Source organism: Protomyctophum bolini (assembly GCF_963924005.1).
Source record: "Protomyctophum bolini genome assembly, chromosome: 7".
Classification (NCBI taxonomy): Eukaryota; Metazoa; Chordata; class Actinopteri; order Myctophiformes; family Myctophidae; genus Protomyctophum; species Protomyctophum bolini.
In genome coordinates, this window is record NC_137868.1 from 34517053 (window position 1) to 34539380 (window position 22328).

The 22328-nt window shown below is 45.5% G+C and overlaps 1 protein-coding gene across 1 annotated transcript in view; it reads right to left on the reverse strand.

Annotated features, from left to right (window-relative positions):
* Window positions 1-955: 955 nt before the first annotated feature.
* Window positions 956-22328, reverse strand: part of zfpm2a (zinc finger protein, FOG family member 2a) — a 143670-nt gene continuing 122297 nt past the window's right edge. Inside the window, exons 6-8 of the mRNA XM_080768012.1 lie at window positions 5373-5579; window positions 3977-4198; window positions 956-3542 (exon numbers count right to left, since the gene is read on the reverse strand). Of these exons, the coding sequence (XP_080624138.1) occupies window positions 994-3542; window positions 3977-4198; window positions 5373-5579 (2978 nt within the window). The 3' untranslated portion in view covers window positions 956-993. The remainder of the gene's footprint in view (window positions 3543-3976; window positions 4199-5372; window positions 5580-22328) is intronic.

Here is a 22328-nt window from a genome sequence, read left to right on the forward strand (position 1 = left end):
AATTATATGCACAGTCCCCATTTCATAATACTGCTTTCAGTAATGTTCCCTCATTTACAAAGTATTGCATTGAGAGCAAATTTCAAAAAGGGAGACCAAAGTGTATCATCAAACAGAAATACGAGTACTGTACAAGAATGCTGCCATCCTCATGAAAACATCCACATCTGAATTGAAGAAAAAGACAGGGACAAACAGCCACATATGTATGCAAAGCCATGTGTATATGCCAAAATGTAAAGCCTAAGTTATACGTGTTTGCATGCGGGTGTTGTACACTGAAAAAAGCCAATCTACAAGCTCACAATGCATCGCAGCGCAATGCGTTGTGAGCTTGTAGATCAGCTATTTCCGGTGCGCTATACCTGCTCACAACTGAGTATCACTGAGGCGTAAGATTGTGCCTGATTATCACCTCCAAATAGTGATTTGTAAGGCCAACAAGTCATGAATAGCAAGCTGCAAAGTGACATTTTGGGCATATACAAAAAACTGGTACAGCAAATAAGAATACACAAGTGCCTCAGTAGCTATTTTTGTGTCTAAAATGCATCTCATTTTTGTATTCTGTCTATTGTTTCATTGAGCCTACATTACAGTGTAAACGATGTGTGCTACACAAGAATGACTATACAATAACATTACAAACAACTCTGATATAAATTTCATTTTGAATTTAAATTAAAATCACTACTCCTATTAATACTGATTGTAAAATAAATAAATGTGAAAGTGGCACCAATATTACTCTAGATTCATTTTTTTTCTTTTCCTTTTTTATCCAATGGTTTTGCATTTTTCAGTCTTAAAACGATGAAAGAAGAAGCTTCTCTTGATTGTCCACAAGCAGCATTCAGAACTGCATGATGCACTATTCCAGACACAACAGTGTACCAAAACAGAAGAAAAAGGGCAAAATTGGGGGGGGGGGGGGGGGGGGGATCGGTGTTGGGGCTGGGGAGGTGTGGAGGAGAACAACAACGGACCTCCATCTTATTTTACATGCTCCGCTGCGTGTGACGAACAGTAGAACTTCTTATGAGTGATAAAGTTTGAGAGGTTGTTGAACTGGATGTCACAGAGGCGACAGTACTTGCCGCTGCCAGGAGCCTGGGCCGAGCCGTTCACACCTTTATTGGCTGCAGGTGCCGGCTCCTCGGTCGGGGACTTGGAGGAGGGCGACACGTTCTCATTGGTGTCAGCCGGGTTCTCGGCGCCCCACGTAGGTGAGGGATTACTGGGGAGGCCATCTGGCTGCTGGGGGTTATGGGACTGGTTGTCCTGCTGCGGTGGAGCCGTGCCCGAGCGCTCCTCGGGCTTGTGCCCCCCATTTACGATGACCATGCCCCTGTTTTTGGGCAACAGTGGCAGGGGCTCCTTGCCAGGGTGGGGGCAGCCATTAGCAGCAGGCTGCTGGGCCTGATCTCTGGGCGTCCCTGTGTCTCCCCCAACACCACCTGCTCCACCTACTCCACCGTTAACAGCCTGCTCCTGTTCACCGGGTTCTCCCGGCACCGCCGGCCCCCCTGCCACATAATCGGTCGGCTTTATCCCGAAATACGGCGATATTTGCTCAGCACCTTTCACCTTCTTTATTGCTCCGGGATAAAGGCAATGGGGCAGAAACATGTTCTTGTTCTCGTCTTTAGCAGGGATGAGCTGGGGCTCAGCGAAAGGCTTGAGCCCCGGCACAGGGCCCAAGTGTGGGGGAAACATACCTCCGTTCTGCACCATCATCTTCCCATTGCCGTTCTTCTCACATTTGCCCGGGCTCTTATCGTAGCAGTCATCGGGATTGTTATTGCCTTCGCTCTTCACTTCTGGGAACAGGCTGGGCTCCAGGCTGCTGTTCTCGGTCTGTTGCTGCTGCTGGGCGGCAGCAGCGAGCGCTGTGACGGGGCAAAAGTTCTGTTTGTGTGCCAGGTAGTTCTCCACTTTGTTAAAACTGATCTTGCACACTGTACATTCGTGATAATCCAACAATCTTTTTGGGGAGTTACAAGTCTTGTCTGGCGAGCACTTTTTGCTGAGATCAATGGGGGCATCGAGCTCCTGCGGGTCCATGGTGTTGCATTTGGGAGCCAGAATGGACTTGGTGACGGTAAGGGAAGCCTCCAGGTGTTTGGGCACCATGCCTGGGAAGATGTCACAGCGCGGGTGGAAGCGGTCTGCGAGGCTCTCCGCGGCCTCCTGTGACGTACAGGGGTTCCCCATCGACGGAACCCCCAGGAACCCCGGCTGGCCCATGGGAGGCCTCGGGTGGCCCTCGTCTGGGAGACACATCTCGTACATCTTCCGGCGCTTGCGGGTCCGCATGGTCCTCTGCATGGAGGGCACCTTGTTGGCGGACATGCGCTTCATGGGCGGGTCGTGGCGGGTGGCGCAGTAGTACTGCTTGTGGACCATGAAGGTCTCGTGGCGGCTGAAGGTGATGTTGCAGGCGGCGCAGGTCGTCTGGTTTGGGTCGTTAACGTCGCTCTCCACCAGAGCCGTGCTGGGGCTCTTCCCCTCCGCCGGCTTGTCGCCCAGCCTCTCCTCCGTGCCGGTCGGGGTGGAGACCTTCTTCACCTGCCCCGGGAGTTCTTTGTCAGGCCCTTTGGCCCCAGCATTGATCATGTCCAAAACGCTGGAGTTCAGACAGGCAGACTGCATGAGGTGGCTGTCGGCCTCCGCGGGGTGGCAGCTGGCCAGCATGCTGACTGAACTGTGGCCGCTGTTGGGGCTCACCGCCTCGGGGACCTTGTCTGACAGGCTGGAGAAGTCGGGGGACTTTGTCATGTGCTGCCAGCGGCTGTTGCAGTAGTGCTTTTTGTGGACCAAGTAGTTGTCCAGGTTGTTGAAGGTGATATTGCATTCGAAACAGGTGGCCCCTTTGGCCATGAGGGGGCTGTAGATGACAGGGGGATAGCTGTTCCCTCCGTGGCGCAGTCGCCGGTGAACCAGCTCCGACATTTTAGCCAGGATCTCCGACGCCTGCGGGACCACTGAAATATCCTGGGAGAAAGCGAACTGAGACAGGAAGGGACCCATGGGAAATGTAGGCATGTTATGCTGCACAGGGGAGGAGGCCAGACGGGGGCTCGAGGGTTCAGACTTGATCCTGGTGTAAGAGAAGCTGGCCTTGCTGCCCGGGTGGGCGTCCCCTTTCTGAACCGACAACATGGGCTTCTTCTCTGCCTTGTCAGCCTCTCCCTCCGTATTAGTCTCCTTGTTGAGCGTCCCTTTGGGACTCCCGAGCAGGGCGTCCTTCCTGCCGGCCAGCTCGTTGCGGGCCTGCTGGAGTCTCTCCTCGGCCCCCCTGGGGGAATGCTCCGTACCGTCACCCTCCCTGTGAAGTTTGCCGCCGTGCCCGTGTAAGTCCTGATGCTGTAAGAGTTCCCTGTGGCTCTGGAAGCCGATATGGCAGTGATTGCATCTGAAGGCCGCCTGTGACAAGTGAGACATGATGTGATGCTGGAATGTAATAAGAGAATCCGCCGTGTAGTTACAGATTGTGCATTTCAAACTGGTGCCAGGAGGGAGGCTCTCTTCCATTTTGACACCTGTGTGGGAGATAAAAAAGGGAGAGAACTGCTCACAATCCCACTTCTCCTTTAGACTTACAGTAACTGTAGAAAGCATCAAGCGCTGCATTATGCCAAGTATTCCTATCAATGATGTCCCCTCCCCCAACCACCCGCTTTTTAGCTGGACAACAAATGACAAGTCAGCTGTGCTGTCTGACAGCAGAATATGTATATTTCAGAGAAGGAAAATAACTGTCATTTTCCCAATCCCATTCCACATGTCAGGAACGTCTCCTTTATCACAATGACTGACATCTCTGTCAGTGTCTACACAAATATCTACTGTATATACAGTATGGTATACATATATACATATTACACACACACACACACACACACACACACACACACACACACACACGCACACGCTAACTTCACAGTACATAATCCTTCATAACGTTTCCACTCACCACTGTGTGCAGTGCTCAAGTGCATTTCCAGGGCCCTGGCGGAGGAGAAGCTCTTGTTGCACTGTGGGAAGGGACAGGTGCTGGGAGTGTGGTGAGGTCCGGTGTCACCGTCCTCCACCTCGGGTTCCCTCTGTCGCCCGCTGCAGTAGTACATCAGGTGGGCTTGCAGGTTCCTCTCACTGCGGTACCAGATCCCACAGGCTTTGCAGGGAAAGATATCCTCTGTACACAGACATGAAGACAAACGGGGGATGTGTTATTTTCATCTCCATAGCTTCATATGTCATGAATGCCCTATTTTATACTTTGTTGTAACCACTTCAACCCTAACTGTACTTTGACAACTTTTTTCCGTTTACATGCTCTCAACGTGTCGCTTGTAGATCGTCTACTTTTGGCGAATGCTCCCACCAGAATAGGTGGCATGCTGGGGTTCAAGGGGTTAAGTGGTAAAGAGAAATAAAAAGATTAACAAACGCTTGTGACTACATAATAACTACATTGGATCCATTGGAACACGTTATTTTTTCCCACCATTTCCTAAAAAGTACATAATGTTTCCTGTTCCGCAGCGACAATACATATGTGTTGGCGCATGTCTTAGATCTCTTGCTTTCTACCTGTCTCTCTCTCTCTCTCTCTCTCTCTCTCCCTCCCACACACACAGACACTAACGTACACAACTCCCCCCTTTTCTATATTTCTGTGGCACGGACAGTCAAAGCTAATGTTTCAAGGCTGTACTGGCAAATCCTCATCCATGTAGCTGTGTTGCTACCACTGGGTTGGTGCCCTTTCTCAAGGGCAAACGAGAACACTGGACCATCTGCTTGCAGAAGCCTCCCTGTCGAGCTGAACCCAGATAGCCCTTATTAAGTAAACAAACACACTATTTGCATGAGGCGTGTAATTTGCAATTAACAGGTTAGTTTGAGCCTCGGCGTGTTTATGTGAACCCCAAACTTGAAGGTCGATGGCTCTTATCTCCAGCACAGAGACTCATCTGGGTTAATCTACACTCACCGGAGACACGCTCCTAGTTAAGCAGGTGACTGAGTGCAGGCGGTGGACTGCGCTGTGTGTGTGCGCGCGCGTGCCGTGTGGGTGTGTGAATGGGTGTGTGAGAGAGAGAGAGAGAGAGAGAGAGAGAGAGAGAAAGAAAGAAAGAAAGAGACAGAAACAGTGAGAGAAGGAGACATGCAGAAGAGATCTGAGAATGCGTTATGGCTATCTATATTATCATATATCCATATCGTCGCTAGACATATTTGGTCAAAACTGTGTGTGTGTGTGTGTGTGTGTGTGTGTGTGTGTGTGCCTTTAAAATCTGTGTCCTTGTATGCTATCATTTATGTGGACACGAATAAATTGTTAAAATGTGCTTGCAGCCACTCACTGTTGACGATGGCAGTGGGCAGAATGGAGGCCATTGCGGCTTGCTGTGGCAGGAGTTGTATGCTGTCCAGCAGCCGGGCTGGGTACATGCCCTCGCTCAGAGACATGTGATTCACCGCCTGCAGACGCGAGTCAAAGTCCACGGCAAACGCCACCAGCTCCTCGCCCTCCATCAAGTTCTTGGTGGTGGTGCACCACAGTTGGCCACCTGGACACGACAGAAATAGAAGGGATCGTTTAGACGCATGCTGGGAAAACTAGACGTGTTTTCCAGCACACTTAAAAAATAAATAATAATGCCACATGTTTTTTAGGAAGACCATTCGGCCCACACTGCAACGTGTTGTGAGATTCTAGATAGGATATTTTCGGTGATTAACTTTGGTGTAGCGGGAAATACTAGTGGGCCTATTATAGAGCCCCAGACAACTAAGTATATAAATAAGGTAAATTAATGCTGTACTTCTTCATACTACAGTGTCACACAAAACTAGCAAAAATAGTCGATCTACAAGCTCAGTCTACATACAAGGTTTCCACCCGACAGCGATGATATATGGTACTGGTAATAGATGTTTGCTTTTTTAAATTCCCTATCATATAATTGTTGTACACAAGACATAACAACATAACAACATCATAATAAGAACCTGGAACGTTTCAGTGGTTAAAGGGAGATGTGGCATTTGCGCAGAGCTCCGTGAGCTACAGTACGTGACCTTTCTGTATGGTCCCGCCGAGGCGGAGGTTCACACAGGGACCACGTTTAAAATTGACCGCATGTGACGTGATCTCGAGGACACCGTGGGCCTCCATTTCAACGCCATTGACACTTCAACCGGGCTCAGTTGTTGGCTAGAACAGTGAGGCAGGTCCTCCACGTTTATTAGGTTGTTGTGTTTTGGGATTAAACGGTCCTCTGAAAATCTTCTGAACGTATTCATTAAGTCAGAGAAAGGAGGGGAGCAGGAGGAAGGGGAAGGGTAGGCTGGTGGTGGGGGGGACCAGGGTGGGGGAGGTTTTTAGCTTAGATAATATTTATCTCAGCACATGACAGGCTTTTCAGCCGCACTTCATTTTCCACTGAAGAGATTAAAGTTTTTAATGTGACTATTTACAGAAATCTGGCTGGGGAGATAACAACAAACCATGATATGCTCCCGCTAAATGGCAGAATTAGGACATTGTTTCTGACGAAAGCCGGACAATTAATTAAAGCGCGCTGTTGGCTTTCAAAGATGTGCAAACATTCCGACGGAGCGTCAGGCTGCGAGGGGCCCTGGCGATTTGAGCCCATCTGTTGTGGAATAAAGAAAAGACCTGAGGAGACGTGCGGAGTCAGGGGCGGGCGATTGGAAGGACCCCGCCCCGCCGATTACTGTGATTGAACTGATTACTCATGTTTACACAGAACCTGAGGCTTCAAACCGCCCTGTGGACAGGGTTAAGATCGTCACGTGACGTTTCCTTCTACTGTATAATCAATTAGATTTTCAGGCAGATTTATTTGGTTAATGAACAAGAGTGGACAGACGCTAAGCCATCCTACCATGGGATGCATAAACGATAAATCATCGCTCGCATTAAATTACGATTTGATCCGTTATTTCAATTTATAATTGAGTACTTCAAATTTCACGTTCTGATTAAAACCTCTCTGCCCCTCCTATCTGCTAGTGGAGCACTGGAAATTAGACGAGTACGAATGTGTCAAAGAAGTGAAATGGCATTAAAATATGCCATCTTTCACAGTCACATTTGTGTGCAGGGGCGACTCTGTGTGTCCCTGCGTGTGCGTGCATGTGTGTGTGTGTGTGTGTGTGTGTGTGTGTGTGTGTGTGCCAGTGCTGCTTTAAAGAGCAGCGCGTATCTGTCGGCCAATCTGCTCTGACGAGACGCACACTTCAGGCCGCTCCACTTCATCGTTTTGATTCTGTCACACCACACACTGCCTGGAGAGGCCCTTTGAATTTTTATCTCCTAATTAAAATAACAAAACTCCTCTCCGCTGCCTGCCCGAGTTACCATCAAGGTAGATACAAACTGACAATAGGGGGGGATTGGAGGGTGTCGGGGTATATCGCAGTCGTCACCACAAAAGTTTCTCATCCCCTGTAAAAGATCTTTAGCACAGAGCACTCTGCTTACAAAGAGAATTACGAACGAGGCCGTGTTATTCTGCGATACAAATCGCCATTTTTAGATCAATCCAAATCAAAGATACTGTACGCCCTGCTCGGCTCCACTGAAGTACATTGTGTAGAGCCTGATGAAAACATTTTTTGTAACAGTGCTTAGATGCTGCAATTTGACAACGGGGTATGCACCGAGACTGGGGCCCTGCAGCCAAGGATGCTACCCATCCCATCTGTTGTGTGTGGAAATGTTGGAAGTGAATTGTAGAAGTGATTGTCCCACTTTCACCAAGCCCACAAAACACTGAGGCAGCAGTCTGGTTGCTACAGCACTGGAACCAATCAAGAGACAGGTACTGTAATGTGTTATGAGCACATTCACACGTTCACACACGCATGCACAGCGCGCACACACACACACACACACACACACACACACACACACACACACACACACACACACACACACACACACACACACACACACACACACACACACACACACACACAACACACACACACACACACACACACACACACACACACACACACACACACACACACACACACACACACACACACTACATTATGCACCCACTCATGCAGGTAAGTAATAGGGCCTACACTACATGAGCACGTCCACTCGTCCACACATCGATGTGAGACAATATATCGTCTGGGATTTTGAACATCGGAATATCGTGATATGGCCACATAAGTAATTGACTTTTCCTGGTTTTAAAGGCTGTGATTACATTAAAGTAATTCTTCCCACTTAATTATGTAGTCATTACCGGTGATTATTATATCAAAAGCAAATCTCATTCTGTAAATATTTTGTGAAAGAACCAACCAAACGTCCCCCCCACAGTTTGGTAAAAAATCACCCAGCCCTACATTCACACTTCACACACATTCACATGCTCCATAATGCACGCACCCATGCATGCACAGTGCACACCACACACACACACACACACACACACACACACACACACACACACACACACACACACACACACACACACACACACACACACACACTGCACACACACACACACACACACACACACACACACACACACACACACACACACACACACACACACACACACAGGAGATGGCTCTGCCATAGGAAATGGGCTGCTCAGAGGCGTTGGGGGTGGGCAGAACACAAAACCCCATATTCCTGGACACAGCAGTCTCCTCTCAGTCTTCCTCTGTTTCCCTCCGAGAGCCTTTTCATGGCTCGCCATCCATGTCACAGAGACACAGGTTAAAAACCTCTGACAACGGTGTGATCTCCATGAATGGCACGGCACCAGCAGGGTCAAGAGTGAGAGTGAAAGAGCAACACCACAAGTCTTTAAACTAGGGGAAAGACTCGAAGGAAAAAATAAGTGCAGTATGTGATTTGCACTTGTTTGCCTGTTAACTGTCTGCAGTGAGCTGCTTTGTGCAGTGGCCAATGCAGTCGGAATGAAGGCTATTGTCTAAATCCTCCTGCAGAGCACCTGATAAAAGAATAAAGAACTATGACATATTCTAAAAACAATAGAGGAATTAAGGGGAGACAATAGGCCAGCTGCCTCATTAAAACAATCAAAAACGGCATCCTGTACGTAGTCCAGATAATTAAAAAAAAAACACTGCTTCCTACAGTCTCTCAATACCATATCCACCAGCTCACTGTGGCTCTGCTGGCTAAATGCCCTCTTCCTCTTCCCTTTGATTAATGGTTTATTTGAACATGCAGTTGAAGATGAACATATGAAGGAATTCAAGAAACAAAATTACAACGCAAGCCCCTTTTCCCTATAAGTACTTATACTCTAATCAAACGTCTCTGGATGAATCGCGTCGGGAGGGGTGGGGGTTGGGGGCTGGGGTGTTAATAAGGTACATGTATGCCTCTCCCCTTTTCCCTAAAGCCCCAAGAGATTTCAAAGTGCAGGCATCAGAGGCCATTTTTAATTTCCTCGCTTTAAATGACTTTATAAGAAAATGGATGTGTACAGTATCTGTGTATGTATGGGGGCGGTGGGGAGAGGAGAGCAGGAGATATACTCCAGCGGGAATGAATTTTCTTTTTTTTTTTGCTCCCTGCACAACGCCACCATATCTTAATGAAGGCACAAACAAATCTCTCAAGCCTTGTGCAGAGCTCAGAGACAACAAAGCAGCCGAAATAACAGAAGGGCCCGGATAATTAAACTGGCCTGAAGACAGGTATTCAAATGTTGGTGTGTAAACAGCACAACTCTTTAATAGTTTAGCTGTAAAATGCGTAGTTAAGCACATCAGCACTTGCCTCTCCCATCTGTCCAAACACATTACCATTGCAGAGGCCATTACAGCACTAGAGTACAGTCCCACTGCACCAAAACCACATATTATGGGATGGGAGAATGGAGCTTTTGGGAAAACTAACAGTAGCCTATCAACATTATCAGAATGCTCATCATGGCTCATGTTTTATAACGCGTCACCCAGTTCACTTTGAGATATGCAGGGGTTGAGAAAGTGTGGGTATACATGCATGGCCGTGTGTGAAAAAGCTAACACGAGGTAAACAAAAGAGAAAAAGGGTTTTAACTCTAAATTCATGTCAGAGACCCACCTCATTTCTATCCTCAAGCTGCTAGGTTTGCCAAACTGCTTTTTCCTTGGTGTGACTGTTTGGGCCCTTAAAGGTCCTCCTCTCGTTCCATTGGCTGTGTGCTGCTAACTGTTGGTCTTAATTGTGGAGTGAGGCTATAGTGCCCGAGGCCATAGAGAGGGTTGTAATTAAAGACCTCTACTCTTGTCTCCAAATCAGCTCCAAGTCCTCCTGGTCGAATGGGAACAGCCTCCTGGCAGCCTAGAATATCAAGTAGCTGCACGTTGTTAACGGCTTCTAGATTTTTAACAAGGCTCAATCTTAGTAGAGGTAGATCGCCACAGAACACATACCCAAAAGTCCCCCAGTAAATGTGATTCCTGAATCGGAAATGAAACTCGGAGCTGAACATCATCTGCATGCAATTATCACAACACAACAATGCTTGTTCCAATTATCTTCGGAAATGCAGGACATAATTTCATAGTGTTCATCATAGTTGAACACAATGAGATGAGTCATAATTGTCAAACCACCGTCAGACCACAACCCAAAGCAAGCAAAGTAGGACATAGTGACTTAATACTATAACAACCAGTTGGTGTTCTATAGGAACATCACTCACAGGATCAAACAAGCTCACTATTGTTGACGACCCAGTAAACTAGAATCAGCTGTACCATTACTACGCTGTGAGAGCGTCCTCTGCCCCGGCATTGACACAGACTGACTCTGTCTGCCTCCTTCTCTTACTTCCTCCAATGTTACTTTTGGCCACTAGGAGGCACTCTTCTCACACTCAAGCTTAAGCTCAAGCTGTGCAGCCAATGGACGTTTTGCTGTGATGATGCTGTGCTGATGCATATGCCTCAGACATGACGGCAAGCAGCATAGCAGCATAGCAGCATAGCAGGCAGTTCCTGTCCTCACAGCCAAGGAGGTAGGTGGTGAACACCTTAGTCTCTTTATGCCAAAGGAATTCAAGGAAAAGGCTATTAGTTTGTTATTACACATTTTTCAATTAATTTGGATTTGATCTTTGGGATGAAATTGTGTGTCAGTCTTTTTTTTTTTTTTTTTTTTACATTTAAAATATATATGTTGTCTTATCAGTTGCAAATCTGTAATAGCATTCGTCAGTAATGACAAATATATTTTCTTTAGTATTTTTGGTATTTTGGTATTCTCACATTATTTTACATAAACTAATTTGTTAGAGAGAGGAAAAAAATAAACCCAATGAAAGAAACATTCCCGGGTAAATATTTGTTTATCAAGCCTTTTCTGACACCCACCCAAAACCATGATTTCACTTCCTCGCACTACAATGTCCAGACTAATTTTAGCTTCAAGTGTTGTGCAGATGATAGCCGGCACCGAGAGCTCATGGATGGCCTTGAGCGAATGGCACGCAGGTCAGAATCCACAAATTAAAAAGTGGTCCCAGGGGAGCGTCGTGCACGGTCTCTCTACAGTCTACTCTACAGTATACATTCACAGGCAACAAAGACATAAAACCACCACAACGTCACAGAACAATCCCATTCACCACACATTTATGAATTCTGTGGAGAGAAAAACAGCTGGGGGAAGAAAAAAAAAACATACTACTTCTGGAAATAATGTGACTGAGGAAATACTCGACTGCTTAAAAATAAGTCGCTTTACTTTGCAATTAAAATACATTTCTCCAGCAAGTCTCTGGAGACTTGTGGCTTTTTCCTTGAAGTGAGAATCATGCTAGCGAGTGTTAACAGTGTTACAGTGTTGAGTGAGAGATGGAAAACAGAACAAATGTGAACTAAAAAGGCCTATCATTAATTTCACATTATATCCTTATCATATCATAAATGAAATACAATGTAGTTAAGTAAAATGTGTTGAATCGTTTGTGAATTATAATAACACCTGTTTTATTGTACAGTAAAAATAAATCTATTATTATGAAAAATGACCTGTACTAAAAGTAACTTATTTTTACATTTTCCCCTTATACGTTTAATATTGCTCCACACATTACAGCACCAGAAAACAAAGCACAATCAAAATGCAGCACATTTCACACTATTCTATTTTGCTGTCAGTCCAAGACAATGCCAGCTGCAGATTCTTTAAGACAACGCTACAGCACAATGCTTGTTTTCCCTCATTAACTGCCACACACAGCCAACTCTCACTGGAGTCAAGTGTGCTATTAAAGGCTCTTCTAGTCCGCTACGTTCTTTATTTAGACAGGTTTGTCCCAATGAGCACTCTATTAGCTGCGCTTGCTCTGTGGGCAGGGCTGCCTGCGTCCTGGTCGGGGCCTGGTTGCGGCCAGTCGACATGTGTTTACTGCGGCCCCTGCTGGGGGAGCACACTGGTTGGGGGCTGTTCTGACCAAGCCCTGCTAATGGGACCAGAAGACCCCTTGTGACAGGACGCTGCTGTGCTGAGCAGCACTGCAGACCAGAGCCCTCCCAACCCCCAGCTGCGGCCCCATGGCCCACGTCCCCCTACCCATCATGCTTCTGTGGGAGCAGGTGAACGGCAGAGGTCCAACGCCAGCTAGCTCAGTTTTTCTGGTAGTGTGGCGGTGCCACCACAACGTGCCTCAGTGGTTCCTCCAACATGGCTCCGGCCCTGCGCCACATGGGCCGGCTGGCTGCGTCTGTGTGTGTGTGTGTGTGTGTGTGTGTGTGTGTGTGTGTGTGTGTGTGTGTGTGTGTGTGTGTGTGTGTGTGTGTGTGTGTGTGTGTGTGTGCATGCACGTGTGCGTATGTTGCGGTGGATGCCGTCCCTAATGCAAATCCATGCCGTTTAAAAAATGGAACCGTCTCTCACTCATCTTTGGAAAGGTCTATTTGGGCCTTCTGGCGTTTTGCGGAAGGACAGAGAGCCAGAGAGATGCACCTGTCAACCATTTTGGAGTGCAATGCTATTGATCCGGTTGTGGGGAACAGAATTCATTAAGTTACATGTTTCTCTTCATGAATACTTGATAAAATACAAATTTGCGGCCCCGATCCTTGCATGCTTGGCCGATATAAAATGTAGGACCAATATAACTGCAGGTGTTGTATGGTGATACAAAGCAAGAGACAGAATAAGAGCACAGACACAATCACACACACACACACACACACACACACACACACACACACACACACACACACACACACACACACACACACACACACACACACACACACACACACACACACACACACACACACACACACGTGTCTGTGCCAGCCAAACGGCGCGGCATTCCCCAACATGGCCCGTGTCTCTGCACCCCTGTAATTCTACATATTGCTATAAGTATGTGCTAATTAAATTTCCTGTCCGTTTGCGAGCGAAATAAATAATCTGCAGCTAAAAGGCCTAATTGCGTTTGTCACATTGTGTCTCGGTGGCTGGTGCAACGGGAGTGCAGCCGCTGCCCTTGCTCATTGCCATTCTGTCGTCCTGGCAAGCCCCCGCACTGCCCCAGGTATCACCACGCGGCCATCTGGAGCCGACATCTGTCTCTCTATTGATCACAAGGGTTTAGCACTTGATCAAACAGACTGCGACAGGAAATTGCTCTTTTCCCCACAGAAAAGGCCAATCGCTTGCACGAGGGTAATAGAGTGGAACTGAGACGCACCACCAGCACGGTGGGCAGGCGGGCACGGGGGTACGTGGAGGCGGGCAGCGGCAGGGAAGGCATCAGCCTCGGAGGAGACGGCCGCGGTGGCTCCGGTGTTGAAATGAGAGCCCCGTCCGTGCCACACTACACTGTCCAGCCAGTTTGACCACGAGACAAGCATGTCTACCGGTGCAAGACCGCAATATGGTTATTTTAATGCTGGAACTCCAGTAACAAGATTGTAGTGAATTCTATTTCTTCAGCAATTACACAATAAAAATAAATCCTCTTAACTCCGAGAGGGTACAAAATGTTCCCAAATGGTTACATTTCTACACTCTGGGAGTTACAAAAGTATAAATGAACACTGAGGATTTTATACTGTGTACACTGTACGTTATGAGGTCTGCATATAAACGATCTTATCTGAGTAGGTCATGGGGATTTTTTGTGCAGGTGGAGGACCGAGCCATCACCACTGATAAAAAACAAAACAGCCCCCTCTTGGGATTCAGACGTGAATATCTTTCAAGCTGTATTCAGGTGCCTCTGTGAGCCAACAGCTGTCAAACTGTTAGGAAAGCTGGATCCAAGTGAAATATGCAACATAATAAGTAATGCCATATGGTTCTGGGGACTAGAGGTACTTGATCTGAGGAAAACAAAAAGCAAAAATCACAACAACCAACCCTACGATTTCAGGATGTAAGGAATATTCTAAATTGTGGGAAAACATTTAGATTATGTACTGTAGATGACTTCAGTAAATTGGTCCTCCAAACTCATGCACCGTGCGCATGCGCGAATGCACACAGCATACCCTTTGGTGTGCTGCATGTTATAACCGAGTAGCACAATATTTCACCAGTGCATAGTTGCCAAACAATGGCTATAGTTCTCTCTGGTTCCCTGTGTATCCCAGTGGAATTCATCACACTATTAGCGCCTGAGGTGAACAGCTCCTGAATGTGTGCTGTGTTATTCGAGGCTGTGGTCCATGTCTGAAATAGTGCACTCTCTCTCTCTCTCTCGCTTCTCAGGCATGCTTTCCAGGCACTCACTGTAACATCGTGTTTAGCAAGTATGGACAATTTGATACTGAAGGTGACATTTATTCAATATTGTAGAAAATATTTAATTGTTCCTGCAGAGCGAGAGATATGTTTCCCCTTGCCTACAGTGCTGGGATTGTCCTTTGGAATATGATGCAAATTTGGGATGAAGCGACTAATTCCCTCCCTCCACCTCCGTTCCCCCCACACACAACCGCCGCCCTCCATCCTCCCCGACACAAGGATTCTGATTAATCGTGTGACCGCCCCTCGTTTTGCATTTTACACAATCTCACGGCGCCATGGCGAGATGTGTGAGGTGTTTCGCCACTTTTGGCAAGCTGAAAAGATGTAGCCCAAGGAGGAACAAGTCGAAAGTATGAGGGAAAAATATGACCAGGGGACGTGATAAAAAAATTATCAGCCAGTGTGTTTTCCTGTTTGGTTTTAATCTACATTTAATTAAATTCTTATCTGCTGTGTGCTTATGGCTGCATTTGAATGGTGAGGCTGCATTCATTATGAATGGTAAAATTGAACTCAGTACATTGTGTGTGGCCCAATAAAGAAACAAGACTCTTATTGCGGTGCATGCACAAGCTCCGACAGACATGCGGAAAAAATAAGTCAATTAAGATCGGTCTTTAAATTACCGCTGTATCAAAACAAGGGGCGGGAGCACGCTCCATAATAGAATCCTGACAGGGTAGAGAGAGAGAGAGAGAGAGAGAGAGAGAGAGAGAGAGAGAGCACAGTCAACTGTTGTTAATATACATCCCATTTGATATAGCCAATTGTATTAGCCTGTTTATGGAATGCACAGTGTCCATGCATACTAGATTTACTGGTCTGTCATGATAGTTCATAATCAGCACAGTGTGGAGGGGGAAAAAAAGTTAACAATAGAGAGGTCAAATGAAATATCGCTGCTGCAGTATTATATGAGTTCCTCGTAAAGATGGTCTGCTGCTTTATCTGTGCGCTGGAGGTCAACAGCAAAGGTCAATGACAAAATACATATACACATTACATGTATTACACTGTATAAGAGTTAAATCCATGGGTGGGGCGAGGGTAAAAAAAAGAATAGGAATCGGCCCCCAAAAATTGTAATGCTGTTGACAAAAGACACACAGCTTATATCGGACGCGCTGCACTTCATAAGCTAAGAACAATATCCCATAGGCAGCGCCCTGGAAAAACGTCGGGGAAAAAAAGACCCTGAGCCGATACTACAAAGTTGGGCCCCGGCAAAATCCCTAAATCTTCCCGTTTGCTTATTCCGAGCAGAGTGGGGGGAGACGGAAGCTCCCTGCTGCCTGCCCATGTTTACAGAGCTGTTCTCATCTCTAGGCCTTACTCATCCACCGCACTGACACACAGTGTCGACATGATTAGGGGGTCTGCCTTTGCATAGGGGGCCGTGGGGGGTGCGGAGGATCGGCAGATGAATGACTTTGGTGCATCGGAGAGAGGGATCACAGCAGATAATCGCTCCCGACTGCTGCGCTGGAACTCTCAGATCTGGTCTTTAAAATAATGTTAAGGAGTCAAGTCTCCAAAGCCTTCGCAGGTTATCTTCTGCATTTTATGTTTGCTGTTTAAATCTTAACAGGACACGAGCGGCAAGGGAGAGCAAATGTGTCTGGAGTCGGAGCAAGTGGAGTGGAAATGTTATTGCGAGGGGTTAAGATTAGCTGTTGCAGGGGCTGAGGAGATGAAACTCCCTCTATTCCAATGGATTTCATTCCTGGAGAAAAAAAAACTTGGAATGTTGAATTTAACCTTTTGAGGCCTGCCTCCTTTGAGAAGCACAGTGTGGATAATGAAGCTGACCTCTGTGAAACTGACGTATTTCAAAGACATTCATTCTAACGCGAGACAAATAACCGCCTCTCCTGAAGTTCTTTTGGAATACAAAGCCAAGTCCACCACTCCCACACAGACAGTGGAAAATACAGTACATAAATTCCAATATCATAAATACTGCTATCGCACAAACAGTGGAGTCATAAAGTATAGGTGCCTGTGATGGTGTGTCTAGGACTATAAACCTCTGGTGTTACTCATAGGGAATAAACACGCGTGCACAATTTACGGCGCTAGATTTCCCCTTTGTTTATCTTTTAAATAAGCACAGTTTATCACCGCCTGCATAAGCAAATAGCATGCAATGTGTATTGTTTTAACATTTGATAGGCTGTCCAGAAGATTCATTTCTCCCTACTATTTGAATTGTCTTTGTAATATTCACAGCCATAGGCATCAGGGCCCATCACCTGTTTGTTATCACTGGCCGCCCTGTTTGGGCGCTCTTGAAACGGTGCCATGGCATTGACTCCCAGTTAACAGCGGGTCTCTGAACTCCTCACGGTTGATGGCGGAGGCTGCAAATTACGCTAACAACTAATTAACATCATAAAGACTGATTCAATGGATGGACGACACCTGCGCAACCTCCATTTGCACACGCTAACAGAAAATTACCTGTGTTTTTATTTCTGCAGATAACGTGTGCATTTTTTAACACCCTTTAGAATATTCATTTTCCTAGCTGTGCCCGTTTGGCAACTGTTTATTTTTTACTGTACATAGTACAAGGACAAAATAATAATTGCGCAAATGGAATACTGGCAAAAATCCTAAAGCTATTTTATTTAGGGGAGGGGGGGGGGGTGTACATGTATGAATCTTTGGAGAAAAAAAAACTTAGGCACTGCCAAATCCTATGCTTGAAATAACACATTCAATTTTCTAATTTCTATTTGAATATAGAATATTTCCAGTCGGCAGACATGAACCTCCAGTTACTGGTCCGAGTAACAAAGTGCTGCCTGTCAGTCTGAGACTCTTTGCTGGCTGGCTGAACTAAGCTGGTTTAGACTGACACGTCCTCAATGATGGCAGCCTCAACTTCCTCTGGCCCACTTCTACAATCCTTTCTCCTTCCCCTCACAAGCTTCCATGCTTTGAGTTTTTTCCCCCTCATTCACGGCCATTGGAGATGACCAATGTACAGCCAAGTGTCCAGTCACTTTGAACCATCGTTGACTTCCCTCTGTCCCTTCCTCTCTGAAGCCAGAAACAGCATGTATAAGTTCCACAGGATGGTAATGCACTCACACCTCATTACAGAGACACATTATGGACTACAGCAGTAATACGGCTTTAATCTTCTCCAAATCGTTATAAATGTCAAGCTGGGGCCAGGGAATTCCCAGCCTATTGCACCAATGGCTTAGCCCACTATCCCCTCTTTTTCCGAATTAGCTATAGCCGGAGAATTACACTCATTGCCAGATCCGTTGAAACTTTGAACTCTTTTATTCCTATCATTCGGTGCACCATTAACATACCCTTTGAAACTGCCTCTCTCCCCCTCCCTAAAAAGCCCCAAACAGCTAAATATGAAAACAGCTGATACCCCCCTGCCCACCCACCCACAACTACCTACACCCCCCCCCCCCCACACACACACACACACACACACACACACACACACACACACACACACACACACACACACACACACACACACACACACACACACACACACACACACACACACACACACAGTGCATACTGCCTATACCCCCCCCCCCCCTTCTCTCTTCCTTAGCTTCTCCTAATGAGAAGCAACATCCCTCTCTCTCCACTGAAGGATCCAGACTTTCTGTGTGATAGAGAGACTGCGGCTGTTTATTAATAATGAATTTGGATGTTTGCGTGTGGAACGTTATCAGCGAGCACACAATCCCACCAATAGTTTGCCCTGATGGGGTAGCTGGGCTCCTCATTAGCAGAACATATTTAATCCAGAAGTTTCTTATCAAATGTCACACCTGCATCTCTAAATGGCATTTTCACATTCATTCGCCTGTATTTGGGAGATGAGGCTCCAAGGTGCTTTGCAGAGATTAAGAAGGGAGAGAGAGTGCGAGCTTATTTTATCATTTAGCGGGTCTGGAAGGAATCCAAGGAGTTTTTGTCTTGTTGTTGTAATTAGAAAGCCTTTTAAGTGATAACGCCTGCATAGGAATATGAATATGGAGCCATCAGGCCAGTTCTATTCTCCCCCCCCCCCCCCCCCCCCCCACTCCCCTCTCTCTGTCTATTTCTCTTTCTCTCTCCCTCTCTCTCTCTTGTCTTTTCAAATTGTTGAATGCTGCATTTTTGTTGTACATGCAGCAAGGATTAACTCAAGCTTCAGAAGTTTAATGAAAGACTTGAAAGTAGGCAAACACTCAACTGGGGAACTCAAGAAGCACTTTTTCTTATTTGTGACTGTGACCGTGTTTCTTTTATTTGCGTGAGGACGTGGCGTGACATGAGAGCACATTATTGTTTCTAAATCTATAAGGAGAAAAAGAAGGGGTAGATGTTATTCTCCCTATGGGCACCCAGGAATAATTTAGCCATAGGTCATTTTAATGGCCCCAGCACAGTAATAAAATCTAGGCTATCCATGTTAGACACAAGAATACCAACCTGCTGTAAAGCGAAATTTATGCTCATTGTAAAATGGTGTACGTAGAAAATAGCTGCTCCACAATCTCACAACGAGTCACATCCACAATGCGATGTGAGCTTAAAGATCGGCTATTGTCAATGCACGGCACCACCACACCATGAAGTATAAATCAGGCTTAGTGTGGAGTGACCAACACTATCCAAAATAAAGACTACTTTACCCACAAAGATCTTTATTCATATTAAACTCTCAAAACGCATTGAATCTTCCACTGAGCACAGGAACACATGTAGACGTAAGAGAATATAATATCTGTTTTTGTATTATAATGTTCTTGTCTAGTTCTATCAAATGGAGACGGTATGCAGTACACCTCTCAGTAGTGGCATTTAGTCTCTGCTCGTATCCAGAAAAGCTGCTGCTAACCACTGGTCCAGAGATAAGTGCAAAACTGAGAAGTATTGATCCGGTAATAGTGGTTCACGCTTTGACTCTGACACCTTAACCCCGCAGACATAATGTCATAGCCTCTTATCCTTTCCCCTTAACACAACCTGCCTATCTCCAAAAAGCTGTCACCTCTAGTAATACGCTTCTCAAAAGCTCCGCTAAATCACTGAAATCACTGCACTTTCAGACATTATTTATTTTCCCACCTCTTAAAAGTGAAGCGTGATTTACAGTTGGGTAAAAGGCTTTGCTCTGCCTCATCCTTTGCTTCTTCCATTCCCCTCTATCCTCAAAGATGTACTTGCGACACATGTTTAGTAATTCCCTTCCTTACCACTGTAAGGACTGCTATGTCGCAATTATTATGTTAGGTCTGTGTAATTGTCCTGGCGAACAGCACATGACAAATACAGTTGAGCTAGACCCCACATAGACATGCTAGATGTATATGCTGTTTTAGACATTTTCATTAAGTGAAAGTCTCACTGAAAGCCACAGTGCAGTATTACCTCTGCCAGGTATGAAATCGAATGCCGCCGGTGTGATTAGGATCCTTTAAACTGGGCTTTTTATCTGTTACAAATCATCAGTTTGAATAACTCAGGGGTGAGAGTGATAATTAGTGGGGATTTGGGCCAGACTTATGACTGAACAAATGACAGCAACAACACGATTGAGCAAACATCTCTCTTACATTCATAAGCTTGCAAATGATCAGACATTGTGCCCAATTTTTTTTGATCAACGGTCTTAAAGGACTGCCACAAGGGTGGCTGGGCCTTCGGTGGATGATGCCAAACACTGACATTATATGCAAATGTTGTTTATTATCTTGCAGGCAGCTCAGATCCTGCCTTGGTTGGGCTGCTGCAGCCCACGGCAACTTCCAAGCAAGGTTTATGCACAAGGGTTTCTAATTAGCTCTCTAAGGGCCACAGTTAGTGTAGCACTTTTCACAACAGCAGTTGGGAAGTTGTACACTAACTTGGAGGGCTCCATATGTTGCCCAGGAGGCCTTGGAGACAGATAGAGAGCGTGTGTGTTTCACACAGACACTATTTGCTCCTGAAAACTACATTTTCATTATTTTGTAGATGGAGGGGAAAAGGTAAAAACCCAACGACTGCATGCTCAGACTGTTCAACATTATTTATGTACTGTACCTTTGGGCTGCAAGCATTGAGAATTTCTTTTTAAGTATGGAGACCCTGGTGTATAAAGAATTGATTTAGACAAAATATATAACAGCATAAACATGACAGACCATGTATAGACCACTGTAATGCCAATTCATCCAAAATGTCTAGTTAAACAAACAGTGTAATTAATTTATGCAACTTTATTATTACATTATTTCTATTGTGTTCATTTTAAATAATATATTATGTTATGTATTAAAACTGAAATATTGCAATAAACTTACTCATGTTTCAATGATGGAGCAAAACACTTTCTATCCAGTATTCTATACTTCATTAACATGTTCAGCTACCTTTGGAATAGACTGGATGCATTCAACATTTTAAATGTTTTTTATACATGCAACACAAAATGTCCACATAGATCAGCTGATTCCTAAAATGTTCAGATGCCGTCTGTTTATCAGAAGGTCACCAGTTTGTCTACCGGCTAAACTTGCTTTTGTGGATTATGGTCCGGATTATGGTTTATTGCAGCTATCATGTTCTCCTCGATTGAAAGCACTTTGGGACAATTCCTGTAGGTTTTAGATGTGATATACAGTATAAAACTACAGATAACTTCACTGCCAACACTCATTTGTTTTTTGTTTTCTTTTAAATCTTTATCCCATGATTTTGTGACCCATTTTTTCACCCAGTGTAAATTGTCTATGTAATCCTGGGCACTACACTCGAACTACCAACCTGGGGGGAGCAACAGACTGACCAGATGCTTCGTTCAGTGCATGAGGAGTCCAAGCTGCTTCTTTTCACCTGACAGGGGGGGGAGTTTCCCCGGGTGGATGTAGCACGTGGAAGGAACACGTTATTCAAACCAGTTCCACCATCAGTTAACACTACCATCACTATTAGCACTGCCATTACTTAACACTACCATTACTGATAACACTTCCATTACTGTTAACACTACCATCACTATTAACACTACCATTACTGTTAACACTACCATTACTGTTAACACTACTATTACTGTTAACACTACCATTACTGTTAACACTACCAACACTATTAAAACACTACCAACACTATTAACACTACCATTACTGTTAACACTACTATTACTGTTAATTACCATTGCTTAACACTACCATCACTGTTATTGACTGCCAGATTTAAAACATCATCTATAGCTGCATGCCCTTGACTGCGATTTAGATCATTTTCACCAACCTTTGAAAAATCATAGAATATTATTCTTCACACCGATCCATCCGCCGATCGCTTTAAAAGACGTGGTAGAGTCTCGTAGAATCAGAGAGAAAAAAGCAAGCCGTCGCGATAATCCCTTCTATAGTTACTGGCAGTTGAATGTAGCTTGTTTTGCCAAAAAGCAACAGAAAGCAGAGAAAATAGATTTCTATAAATCCTATACACGGTAACAAAAGAAGATTTTTTGTTTTTTGGGGGATCACATGATTTCTGGGTGTACTCTTCT